This window comes from Rasamsonia emersonii (genome assembly GCF_000968595.1).
Source record: "Rasamsonia emersonii CBS 393.64 chromosome Unknown ctg1118621760272, whole genome shotgun sequence".
In the NCBI taxonomy this organism is placed as follows: Eukaryota; Fungi; Ascomycota; class Eurotiomycetes; order Eurotiales; family Trichocomaceae; genus Rasamsonia; species Rasamsonia emersonii.
In genome coordinates this window covers 1-12,211 of record NW_013563112.1, presented here as the reverse complement: position 1 = coordinate 12,211, position 12,211 = coordinate 1, and the positions used below count along the sequence as shown (strand labels likewise).

The following is a 12,211-nucleotide window of genomic DNA, read 5'->3' as shown; positions in this document are numbered from 1 at the left end:
GCCCGATCCAGATTAGCGGGCATAACCGCGCAAAAGCCACTGTCATTATTATTGTCCATGGCTTTAATTTACTAGCATGCTGGAATAGTATGCTGAGAGGAAATGTGCAAACTAGCACGTCTAGATTTTTTTAAATTAAATATTAATTGCTCTATTATCGTTCGCTATGTAAGTACAGTACACAATATCGTAGAAAACGTATTCGGTATGCCCTTTCATGTCTATGCCATGCCATGCCATGCCCATGCCTATCATAATCAGGTCTATTATTATGCGTATCCTCTTTTTTTTTGTTCTCTGATTCGCATCTCTTCGTGAAGATATGATATGAAGAATTTCTCAGCTCATTTTTCAGTCGTCTCTTCGTTAGCTTCTGCTTCCATTGCTGTGTCAGTCTCAGTTCCTGGAGACGCTTGACCGGCGTCGATCTTCTCCAGGTTCGGCTCTTTGTCAGTGGCAGAATCAGCTTCTGCCTCTTGGGACTCGGTTTGATTGTCTGGCTTCCGCTGCTGCTGTTGCTGCTGCTGGTCTGGCTGCCCTTCTTCATCCTTCTCCTTGGGCCGCTCCAGTCCACGATCTCGCACAAACAGACACCCCAGCAAACACAGCCCGATTAGTGGCACCTGCAGGATGAAAACCGCGTGCGACGCCCTCAGGTACGCGTTCATGATGCCGTCCCAGTCGGCCGCCGAAACGCTGGACCGCGCCGGGATGGCGTACGTCGAGTGCGCCAGATACTCGTAGTTCGCTGGCAGGTTGGCCTTCAGCACGGCCTGCAGGATCGCCGCCGACACGGCCAGCCCACAGGCACCGCCGCCGCAGCGGAAGAAGTTTCGGTCGGAGATGACGACGGCCCGCTTGGCCAGCGTGCAGTGCGCCTGCAGCGCGACCAGCGTCGGCTGGAAGGTGAAGCCGATACCGACGCCGACGATGATCATGACGCCGACAATAACACCTTTGCTGGTCGTGCCGTTGAACATCAGGGCAAGGCCGGCGCCCCTGGACTTGTTAACAAATCTATTTACACATACTCGATTTATCTGGAGACTTACAGCGTCCACAGGAAAAATCCAGCCCAGATCACCTCGCCGTACCGCTTGACTCGCGCAATGTACTGCCCCGACAGAATCGAAGCGATGGACTGGAACAGCACCATCGGCAGAGTCATCGTCGCCGACTCGATGGCCGTAAAGCCGCGCGCGTTCTGGAAGTACAGCGGCAGGTAGTAGATGTACGACTGGTAACCGGCACCGAGGAAAAAACTCTGCATGAACAGGGTCGAGATAACGGGGTCTCGGAAGAAGGACACTGCAGTCGTTATTAGATTGGATGTTTTAACTCTGATAAATGTTCCTGGCACCCACTTGGCAGCATCGGCAGAGCGGCCACCTTCCACTCCACGAACAAGAACAGAAACAGCGAGCACCCCCCGATCACCAGCATGCTGATCACCATGGGCGAGTCCCAGTTGAAGTACAGCCCGCCGCCCGAGATGGGGATCAGCAGAAAGATGATGGCCACCGACGCGGTGAGGACACCAAAGTAGTCGATCTTGTTGAGGTTCTTCTTAATGGCATCACGGCGCATCCTGCTGGGCAGCAGGAACCAGGCGATGACGGCGCTGATGGCCGCGAGTGGACTGATCAGCCAGAAGATGCCGCGCCAGGTCGAGTGCTGCACAAAGGCGGCGGCGATGAAGGGGCCGATGACGTTGCCCGTGCCGACGCAGGCGCCCAGGATGCCCTGGTACTTGCCTCGGTCCTCGAGCGTGACAACGTCCGAGACAATGATCATGGTCAGCGACGTGATGCCGCCGCCGGCGATGCCCGCCAGGCCGCGGAAGACGTACAGCATGGGCGCATTCTGGGACAGGCCGCAGAGCAGGTCAGCGATGCAGAGCAGGCCCAGCGCGCAGAGGTAGACGCTCTTGCGGCCGAAGATGTCGGACAGGCGGCCGTACAGGACGGTGAACATGGTGTTGGCGATCAGCGAGGAGGTGCCGGCCCAGGAGATGGTGTCCTGGGCGTGCAGGTCGCGGCCGATGGTGGGCAGGGCGACGCCGATGCCATTCTGGTCGACGAAGCAGATCAGCAGCGACGAGGCCAGGCCGGCGAAGACGACCAGCAGCTGCCCGATGGGGAGGATGTTGGTCTGGTCCTGCAGGTTTTTTTCGGCATTGCGATGGCGGCCCATGATCAATCACCCTGTGTGTAGAGATTGCAGTGGCATGAAGCACATGGACCAAATCAAGTCAAGTAATTGCAATCTCAGGAGTAGATAGTAGTAGTATAGTACGCCGTACTAAGCAGTAAACTGTGGCTTGATTAGACCGCGTCGATACGGGCTATATATCTTCAACTCACCGCGCCGGGGGCAAAAATCCATCTTGATCATTCTCCACCGACTAAGGCATACGCGCCTGTCAACTGTGCTATCGCGATAAATTTGCCCGCCATTGGCGAGTTGGGCAGTTGGTTGATGCGGCGGCGTGCGGTGCCGACTCAACCGAACGGAGTGGATCCGGGTGCTACTGTCAGATTAGATCGTCGGAGGTCCGATGAGATGGATTTCTTTCTTCATTTAAAAAAAAATATGTGTATGGTACTTATAAAAATAAATATATCATTATTTCTGAATGCCTTAACGAGTTACGCTAGTTCTAGTAGTATATAATTGATACGTAACCATAGAATTATCACCGCAATTATCAACATCGTCCTGTTAGTACTCTTAGCAAAGATAATTCTCAACTTTAACTGATATGGTATATCATCTTACTACGGACTGCACAGTATATACTCCGACATACCAGGCTGAGCCACTGCCGGACACGTGTATCAGGCATCTGAATGCACATGCAGCCCTGTTTAAAACGAAGCATAAGAATGAATGGAATTTGTTGGTGAGAATTCTTCGCTGACTCATCGGACCTTCCGACGCGCCATCGGAGGTCCGATCGGATATTTATCCGATGCCGCCTGCGGAGTGTTGCATACTTGCAGTGTATGCAAAATGACAAGGCATCAATTAGTAATCCTTGGTCCTGATACTATGATAATTACTCTGTACAATGGATGATCTCGATATGTCTTCGATTTCAGATCCTGCATTATTGTCTTTTCATCGTGTACTTTCATATTTCTAGTCACGTGATGTCTATTCCTGAATAGGAAGTGGTTACTCTGGATTCCTGTTTCGGACTAGTGCCATGGCCGCCATCAGATCGCTGATCGCTGACATCATGAACAGGATCCCTGGTCATATTGCTCTCGTCGATATCAATCGCTTCAATTAGATCATAAAAATGCGGCCTGACCGCCTGCCTGATGGAAGCCCCTCTGCCCTCGTCCGCCTACACGACGGCGTCCCCATCGAGCAGCGAGTCCAACCCGCGCAAGCGTGGCCGCACCGCATGCACGCGCTGCAAGAACCGCAAGCAGAAAGTAAGCTGTCTGTGAGCATGTAAATACCGATTGTTCCCTGCTAATTACGGCCAGTGCGATGATGAATACCCCGTCTGCTCCAACTGTCGCAAGGCCCGCGCCGAATGTGACAAGGCCTCGCTGGGTCGCGATGGCTATTCTTCGGGGTAAGCCCTTCCTGTAAATTTATTTAAATGGTAATATGGAAGTGCTGACACCTGCAGCTACACCCGTGCTCTCGAAGAGCGCATCGCCTACCTCGAAGGGAAGCTCGCCCAGTTCGAATCCCGGGCCGCCGATGACCCCGTCACGACGGCCAACGCCAGCAGCGTCGTCCATCCCATCGCCGCGGTGTCGCAGCCGCAAAACGCATCGCCCGGGCTGGCCGGCACCGGGAGCAATGCCCTCGGCGAGATCGTCGGCTTCCTCACCCTGGGCTCCTTGGAGACGCCGGCCTATGTCGGCTCCAGCTCGGGACTCTCGCTCGCCGTCAACCTGGGCGAGATGGTCCGGACAACCGTCTTGAACAAAGCCATCCCGACATCGACCGACGGTACGGCTGCGTCGTCACGCCAGAAAGCGTCGAATAACGGCGGCGACTCCTCCAACGGCAGCCAAAGCATCAAATTGGACGAGCTGCTGGCCAACCGCGCAGATCCCCCCAACGACGAGATGGGATCGCGGATTCTCAACGCCTACTTGAACCGTCTCCATACCCGGTACCCGTTTCTCGACCGGGCGGAGCTGTGGCGCCTGCACGAAGATCGATGGCGTCTGGCGCGGACAAAACCGGAGGACCTGTCCCAGGCGGAAAGGTTTGGGATTTTCAAGCTGTATCTGGTGTATGCGATTGCGGCGACAATGATCCAGCTCAGTGAGAAGTATACCTATATTGCGCCAGAGGTATGACTATGACTTAATGCTGCTGCAGTACGGGACTAATGAGGATAGAGGTTTTATATGACGGCTCTTCAGCACGTGTCTGCTGCATGCGAAACAAGATCAGTCCAAAATGTCGAGGCGATGACGCTGCTGGTCATCTATCATCTTCGCTCGGCGACGAGCCACGGCTTGTGGTACATGATCGGCCTGGCAATGCGGACGTGCATCGACCTGGGTCTGCACCGCAAGGCCAACACCGCTCACCTGGATCCGTTCACGGCCCAGCTCCGCCGACGGCTGTTTTGGACCGTCTACTATCTCGAACGGGCCATCTCGCTGTCGTTGGGACGGCCGTTCAGTATTGCCGATCGTCACATCGACCTGGATCTACCTCTAGATATTGACGATGATATCCGAGACCCAGCCATTCTGAGCTCACCACCGCCTCCAACAAAAGTCACGACGCTTTCCCTGGCTGTGGCCCTCTTCCGACTGCGGCAGATCGACTCCAAGATCCAGCACTCGATCTACCGTGCAGACCGCCCGCTGCACACGCTGCGGCCGAAGATGGACAAACTGTACCGCGAGCTGGAGGAGTGGAAAGCGTCGGTGCTGCCACGATTCCACGGCTCAGAGCTGGACTATCCGACGCTGCACTTCAACCGGTCGGTGCGACTGCTCATCCAGCCCTTCCTGCCGTTGCTGCCCGTCACGGACCCGTACTACCACATCTGCCTCCGGGCAGCGGGCGACATCTGCCAGACGCACAAGAAGCTGCACCAGACGCTGGAGTACGGGCATTCGTTCCTGGCGGTGCAGACGGTCTTCGTGCGGGGATCACGCTGCTGTACGCGCTGTGGACGAACACGGAGAAGGTGTGGTCGGTGCGGATGAGCAACGACATCCGCGCGTGCTCGACGGTGCTGTTCGTCATGAGCGAGCGGGCAGCCTGGGTGAAGAAGTACCGCGACGCGTTTGAGCTGCTGGTCAACGCGGCGATGGAGAAGCTGCAGGGGAACGAGGCGGCGACCACGTCGGGAATGGCGGGCATGATGGCTGCGCAGAGTGTCAACCAGGAGGGCCCTAGACCTGCACCTGCAGGACCAGGGATGGCAGCGCCATCGACATCCGCTGAAACCGGCGCAGGAGACCCGTTTCAATCGCAATCTCAATCTCAATCTCAATTCCAATTCCAATTCGACATTGGCGACGACGCGATGCGGATGGCGATGGAGTTGGCGCCGTGGATCGACCAGGACGAGGCTGGGTCGCCGTTGTGGATGCCGGATTTTGATACGCTGCAGAATCTGTAACATGACGAGCGGAGCAGTCGAACGACTGCATAGATGATATAAATAGGCATAAAGTATAGTATTCGTATATATGTAGTTATTATTGATACTGTACAGGAGAAAGTTTTCTGGGTAAGTTATGCTCAGTACCATACACATGTAGAAAATATATAAATTGCCGAGCAACTACTTACCTCACAGCACGGTTCCAATGTACTGTACAGACAGTACAAAGCAACAGTTTTTTTTTGTTGACAGTAACCATTCCCTCGTTTTCGTTCACCTCTTATCTTTCTTTTTTATTTAAAAGGAACCCCTCTCACAACTTTTTATCCCATCTAAAACATTCCCACTACTATATCCCTGCTGTAACTCCTTTGATTAGTCCCTAAGGTGTTGGCCTCTCAACAAATCAGGTCCCGTAGCTCAGTCGGTTAGAGCGTGGTGCTAATAACGCCAAGGTCGCGAGTTCGACCCTCGTCGGGACCAGCGATTTCTTTTTTTTGGTCTCATTATATCAGAGACGTGACTATGGTTCTAAGTGTGAGCTGTGTAGACTGGTCAACTAGGTGAAGAGCGTTGTCCTGCTAACCTTTGCCATTGGAGTGGTGTAGTCTGTTAAGATATTACCATGAAGTTATTCATTTGTGCTGAGACTGAAAGTGAAGTTTGAGTCCTTAAAATCCAGAGAATGCTTGTCATGGTTTTAAGTTAAGAGTATGTAAAACGAGGACCTGAGAATTACGGGATCGGGTTAGTTTTCCCGCTTCCGGTATGGCGCCCGCGGTCACGCCGCCCGTAACGCCGTACAACTTTTCCCAACGGAACCGTCAGGAAAGTTCATCATCCACGAGGATGATGAAGTGTGTGCATCAGGTCTTGATTGCGAGCCTCTCACATTCGACTATCTAGTACTCTACGCCAGGATAATTTCATTGAACCAGGCCAGAGAAATAGGGCTTGAGGAGGGCTATGTTGGAGGCAATGTTACAGGGCGAGTGCTGATTGTATGTACATGAGGTTTTCTTGTTGGTAAATCGTACAGCTCGTTCTACTCGCTGGCAGGTTCATGCGGAGCCATCAGCTGCGTCTTCGGAAAGGCGAGCATGTTCCGTAGGAGTATGGAAGCTTATTTCTTCGAGGTCGACTGCACAAAGCTCGACTGCACAACGATCGAGTGGTCATGAACATTATCCTCCGACCCAGACCCGATTCGAGTGCGCCTTGCGCGGACCAGAGCCCGCCGTCACATGGCTTGTCAGACCGATTTCGTCATCTGCTTCCACCACCTTCATTCTATCTCCTCCGAAGGTGAACAACGGAGTCCCCTTCTGTGAACCCTGTCCAGCACCGCTGCGGGATCTCCATGGTGTGCTCGGATACGAGGGCCCCGACTTCTTGCTACCGAAACTGGACGACACCTTTCTGTGGGCTAACTTGGCAAGGGGGGCTAGATGTGGCAGACACGCGCAGACGATCCCGATGGATGGCTCGATGGTGGACCAGATGAACACGGGGCCCATCAGCCAGGTGACGTCGATGGCCTTGGTGAACTCGGAGAGGTAATAGATGCGCACGATACTGGCGACGCAGACACTGTAATACCAGTCAGCCAGCACGCCCGGCAGGCCTCAGGAGTCGGGTCCTTCCTAACAAGCTTCCCAGCAGCATGATGCCGCACACGGCCGCCTTCTTCCTGTTCGACATCTGCAGCTTCAAGATCGGTGGGAACGCAACCGCCAGAACGATGACGTCGTTGAGCATGTTGATGATGCCGAGTGCAAGAAAGAACGTCTTGACGTCGATACACTCCCCCTTGGTCCCGCTAAATTGGGTCCAGTAGAAGGACACTGGCCGGCAACAATTTCCCATGGTCACCCAGATGATGATCGGATATGAGAGCGCGAGGAAGAAGCAGAAGATGATCGACAGTCTTAAAGACCGGTCCGAGGTTGAGGTCATGAAGAGGCGTTGGTAGAAAAAAAGGATGGAGACCTTGGTGGCAGAGCAAGCGGCTGCATAGATGAACGTGTAGGAGTATAGGATCTGCGCATTACCGTTAGCAGGAAGGACAACACGAGCAGGTGTGTGAAAACGGGAGACTCACTTTGAAAATTTGGGTAAGGCCAGGCAAGGTGACAGCCCAAATGTGTTTTCCGGCACCGAAGGTACCGCCTGACACTGTTAGCTCATGCTTTCAGAGAAGCCATTGGAGAAAGTCTCGCCTGCTATGCTCAGACCAGTCGTCCCGCCTACGAAGAGCTACAGAGAAAGGGGGCCTTGTCAGCAGCTGATGCTCTCGGCTTCGTGGCTTCGTGGCTCCAGTGGGTTGGATATGAACATACCAGAGCCAAAATGATAGTCCAGTCGTCGGCCATCAGGCCACTACGCTGGATGATTCTCGCGATGAACCGCAGGATCACTGCTATTGTCGCGAGACCTAGCAGAACAGCCACGGCAGCGTTGTTTTCAGACACACGACTGTCGGCCAGGTCTACGCCTGCGGGCGGCGGCCCAAAGACGGCAACGATGCGTGGATCAATTGCCATTGCAATCCGTGTATGTTGCGTCGAAGGACTGGACAGATACGGAAAGAAGGACGAAATGCTCTCTGTACTTACCTAGGTAGAGATAAGAAGAAGGAAGTAATGGGATTAAGAACTAGATGGGGAGGATGCAAATTGCAAACGGTCGCACCATGACTGTGCCATGCTGCAAAGAGAGATAGTCGACAGTCCGACTCATTAGAGAGGTTTAGCAGCGGGATGTAAACCAATTGTAAAGGCCAACATTCTGACCACGATGTTGGGTAGGGAAGGTGTCATATGCTTAAATAAACAAGGGGGGCAATAGGGGCCACTATCTTAAAAGTTTACAGTGGGAGGCAAAGAGGATTTACACCCTAAACCTCTTGAATGACCCGGACAGCTCCGCTGGACGCGCAGCCGTGCAACAGACTAGAGTGACCGGCGGCAGCCTGGCCATGCGGAGTCCGATGGGCGTCCAGTGTCAGGCATAGCCTAGAGAGGCCTACTATATAAGCGGGTGGGTGCTATCCTCTTGTGGTCTTTTTGGCACGGGTGGTTAAGCCGAGAGCCTAGCGGCCCGTCCAACGGTCACTCTAATCCATGTCATACTATGTGTGAGTCCAAGTCTCTGCTGCATTAGCAGCCACTGAAGAGTCGGGCCCCTGAAAGGCTGGACAGGAGAAATCGAGACTGGTCTGCTAACGGATTCTGAGCTGGTCTTCATTCCGGGCGGTCTTTTCGCCCGAACCGAATTCAAGAGAAATCGACAATATCTTGACAAGATCACTTTGAAGGGTACGGCGTTGATTTCTTCCACCGCATGCAGCGTAACATGGAGCAAGCAACTCAGGGGATGAAGACTGTCGGATCCTTGGCGTTGTGGGATTTGAGGCACACGATGTGTCAAGACATCGTGCTGACCCCAATTCACCGAACCCAGTCAAGGATGCGTTGTCACAGAAGGAACAGTCCAGGGGATGTCATTACCCCCACACCAGTTCACTAATCCACCAAATCCCTCCTTGCCGAGATAAGCGAAAGTATCTCCTGTCGACTGGAGATAAAGGCGAGCAACAGACGGTCAGACTAGGGATTGATATTAAGCGAGGCCTGACCAGATCCTCAGCTCCCTTCTTTGTGACTGTGCTTTTTTGCTGCTTCTCACCGCTCTAGAACAATCCCCAGTTCGCGTCTCGCAATGGGTTCTGTGCAAGGTTTCAGCAAGATCCCGACGCTCACGCCCCTGGAGCGCATCGGCCCCAAGGGCTACCTCCGCTACGTCTTCCCCTTCCAGCTCTCAGAGGACTATGACATCAGCAAAGTCGCCAGTGTCCTCAAGGCCGGGTACGATGCCGCCAAGCAGCGGATTTCAGTGCTGGCATGTGAGGCCGTGCCGGATGCCGACTCGAAGCAGGCCGGCGTGTTGAAGCTGCAGAGACTGAACGACGGAGAGATCGAAGACATCGTCGTCAAGGATTTGCGAGCGCACGCCGCCTTTCCACTGACTTATGCGGAGCTCAAGTCGAAGGCCTTCCCGGTGTCTGCGTTCGACGCCGAAACGCTGTGTCGCCGCTCTGTTTGGCCATCGCCCGGCGAGCGGCTGCCCGTCTCTCTGGTGCAGGCCAATTTCATCCACGGCGGCCTGATTCTGACGTGGTGCATCTTCCACATGGTTGGTGACGGCACGACGTTCTACACCTGGACCAAGGTATGGGCAGAAGAGTGCCGTCGTGCACAGGGTCTGGAAATCTCAGAGCCCGTTGAGCTTGCCGAAGCTATTTTTAGTGACAGAGAACGCCTGATGAAGCCCTCGGGTCGCAACCCTGGATCGCTGAAGGACCACCCTGAGTACACGCTCCTGCCCTTCACGCCGCCGGGGGCGCCGCCCAAGATGCTGTCCCCGAACCATCGCGGACAGGTCTTCTACTTCTCCCCTGCTGCCCTGGCCTCGCTGAAGGCTGAGGCTTCGCCGGCCAACGCGACCGAGCCGTCTGATCAGGCTTGGATCTCCACCAACGACGCCCTCTCGGCGCTGCTCTGGCGCACAGTCATGGCGGTGCAGTCGCCACTCGACTCGCTCGAGGGCGATCCGGTGTCCGTCTTCAACATCGCCATTGACGGACGCAAGCGTACCGATCCGCCCGTGCACCCCAACACCCTGGGCTGCTTCCTCGAGTACGTCGCCGTCTCGGCTCCCATCCGCAAGATACTCGGCTCGGCCAGCCTGGCCGACCTGGCCATTCTGATCCGCAAGGCGCTCCAGCGCGCTGACGGCCAGTTCACCGACGATGTGACGGCCCTCATCGAGAAGCTCGAAGACGTGAATCGGCTTGTTCCGACGGCTTTTCTGGATGTCCCCGGTCTCAACTGCGTGCAGACCTCGTGGGTCAACTTTGAGTTGTATTCTTTGGATTGGGGATCCCTGCTGGGCGGCAAGATTGACGCCGTGCGAGCGCCCCATGTTGGCGTCATCAACGGCTTACAGGTTGTTCTCCCAGTGCTGCCGGACGGTGGCATCGAGGTTCTGGTCGGTGTAGAGGCGAGTTGCTTGGACAGGTTGCTGCATGAGCCGCTGTGGACGAAGTTTGCCGAGGCGAGGTAGCCCGGTGACTGGGATGGTAAACACGAGTCTGACCGGCGGTATTGAATATGAAAAATCCTTTCTTTTTTTTTTTAAAAAAAAAAAAGAAAAAAAAAAATAAGCCCCTAATTCTAAAAAGATCGCCTTATTCATGATATATATTGAAATAAATTATTTGAAGTAAAATATGACCTTTATTTTTGTTTTTGTTTTTTTTTTAAATAATAGATATATCGTAGGGAGCTGTGTTTTTTTTTTTTGCTACCGGGTTAGTTAGGGTTGGGCTCGGGATGATGCCATCCTACTACTCCCGTCTACTTGTATATGCTTCCTAGGTTAGATATTTCTAAATAATAATAGTACCTGTACTGACGGGAGTAGATCACATGCAAAAACTTTATTCTCCGTAATAGATGCTAAATTATACCTATGCTAAGTATATATGCTAAGGGTATTGGTACTTGTCCGATCCTGCCCGCCAAATCTAGAACCTGTTAACAACCGACCGGAGAGATTAGGAAAGAAAACGAGAACAGCCACGAAAAATAAGGATATGCACGACGAAGATCATCCCCGCGTTCTCCCGACGAAACTACCTACGGGCTGAGGCTACAGCCTACAGCTTGGCGTGCTTGTCGTCTCCATTCACCAGCCTGTTGGGCCGGCCGATCGACGACAGCAGCGCCCCCACCTCGCGCTCCAGCGCGGCCACCTCCCCGTGGGGATTGTACATGCGCGCCTTGATCCACGCGTCCAGATCCGCATCGCTCAGCCCGCTGATGCTCGTCTCGCGGTCCACCTTGGCCTCCTGCGCCGCCCGGATGACGTGCCGCGCCACCACCACGCTCACCTCGCGGATCCGCGACACGTCCGGGTACAGCAGGCCCTGCTCGACCTCATCCGGCGTCAGCGTCTTGGACAGCGCCTCCGCCGACGCGTAGATCATGCTGTCCGTCACCTCTACCGCCTTGGCCAGGATCGTCCCCAGCCCGATCCCCGGAAACACGTACATGTTGTTCCCCTGCCCGCCGTGGTACACCTTGGTCTCTCCGGCCGAATTCGTGAACGTCACCGGCGAGAAGGGCGAGCCCGACGCAAACAGCACCCGCCCGTCCGTGTGCGTCACCGCCGTCTCCAGATCGCACTCCGAGTTGGCTGACGGGTTCGACAGCGGGAAGATGATCGGCGCCTGGTTCCACTCCGCCATCTTCTTGATGATCTCCGGCGTGAACACGCCGCCCAGAGTCGACAGCCCGATCAGCATCGTCGGCTTGACGTAGTCAACCACCTCTTCCAGCGTTTTGAATTGCTGGCCGTTGTTGTCCGTCCGCGCAAAGTACGTCTTGTGGCTGGCCAGCTTGTCTCCCCGGTCCGCCGTCACCAGTCCCTTGGTGTCGACCAGGTAGAAGCACGATCGCGCTTCATCCTCGGTCAACCCCTCGCGCTTGAAGAACTCGACAATCTGCTTGGCGACACCCACGCCAGCGCTGCCCGCACCCAGGAACA

At 54.6% G+C, this 12,211-nt stretch overlaps 4 protein-coding genes across 4 annotated transcripts; 2 read left to right on the top strand and 2 right to left on the bottom strand.

Moving 5' to 3' along the window:
- Window positions 1-344: 344 nt before the first annotated feature.
- T310_5367 (MFS transporter) lies at window positions 345-2,193 on the bottom strand (the record flags this gene model as incomplete). Its single annotated transcript, XM_013471749.1, has 3 exons — window positions 345-999; window positions 1,053-1,308; window positions 1,365-2,193. 3 exons carry the CDS (start codon window positions 2,191-2,193, stop codon window positions 345-347), a joined length of 1,740 nt encoding a protein of 579 aa, XP_013327203.1.
- A 1,111-nt stretch (window positions 2,194-3,304) lies between these two features.
- T310_5366 (uncharacterized protein) lies at window positions 3,305-8,245 on the top strand (the record flags this gene model as incomplete). Its single annotated transcript, XM_013471748.1, has 13 exons — window positions 3,305-3,454; window positions 3,498-3,589; window positions 3,647-4,325; window positions 4,376-4,662; window positions 4,729-5,613; window positions 5,677-5,728; window positions 5,798-5,809; window positions 5,982-6,029; window positions 6,355-6,603; window positions 6,662-7,158; window positions 7,663-7,680; window positions 7,798-8,155; window positions 8,222-8,245. 13 exons carry the CDS (start codon window positions 3,305-3,307, stop codon window positions 8,243-8,245), a joined length of 3,351 nt encoding a protein of 1,116 aa, XP_013327202.1.
- A 1,077-nt stretch (window positions 8,246-9,322) lies between these two features.
- T310_5365 (uncharacterized protein) lies at window positions 9,323-10,726 on the top strand (the record flags this gene model as incomplete). The annotated part of the gene is made up of 1 exon (XM_013471747.1): window positions 9,323-10,726. The coding sequence occupies one exon, from the start codon at window positions 9,323-9,325 to the stop codon at window positions 10,724-10,726; it is 1,404 nt and encodes a 467-aa protein (XP_013327201.1).
- A 595-nt stretch (window positions 10,727-11,321) lies between these two features.
- On the bottom strand, window positions 11,322-12,211 carry T310_5364 (Malic enzyme; the record flags this gene model as incomplete). The annotated part of the gene is made up of 1 exon (XM_013471746.1): window positions 11,322-12,211. A coding segment is annotated over one exon (890 nt), but the record flags the coding sequence as incomplete, so codon positions are not given.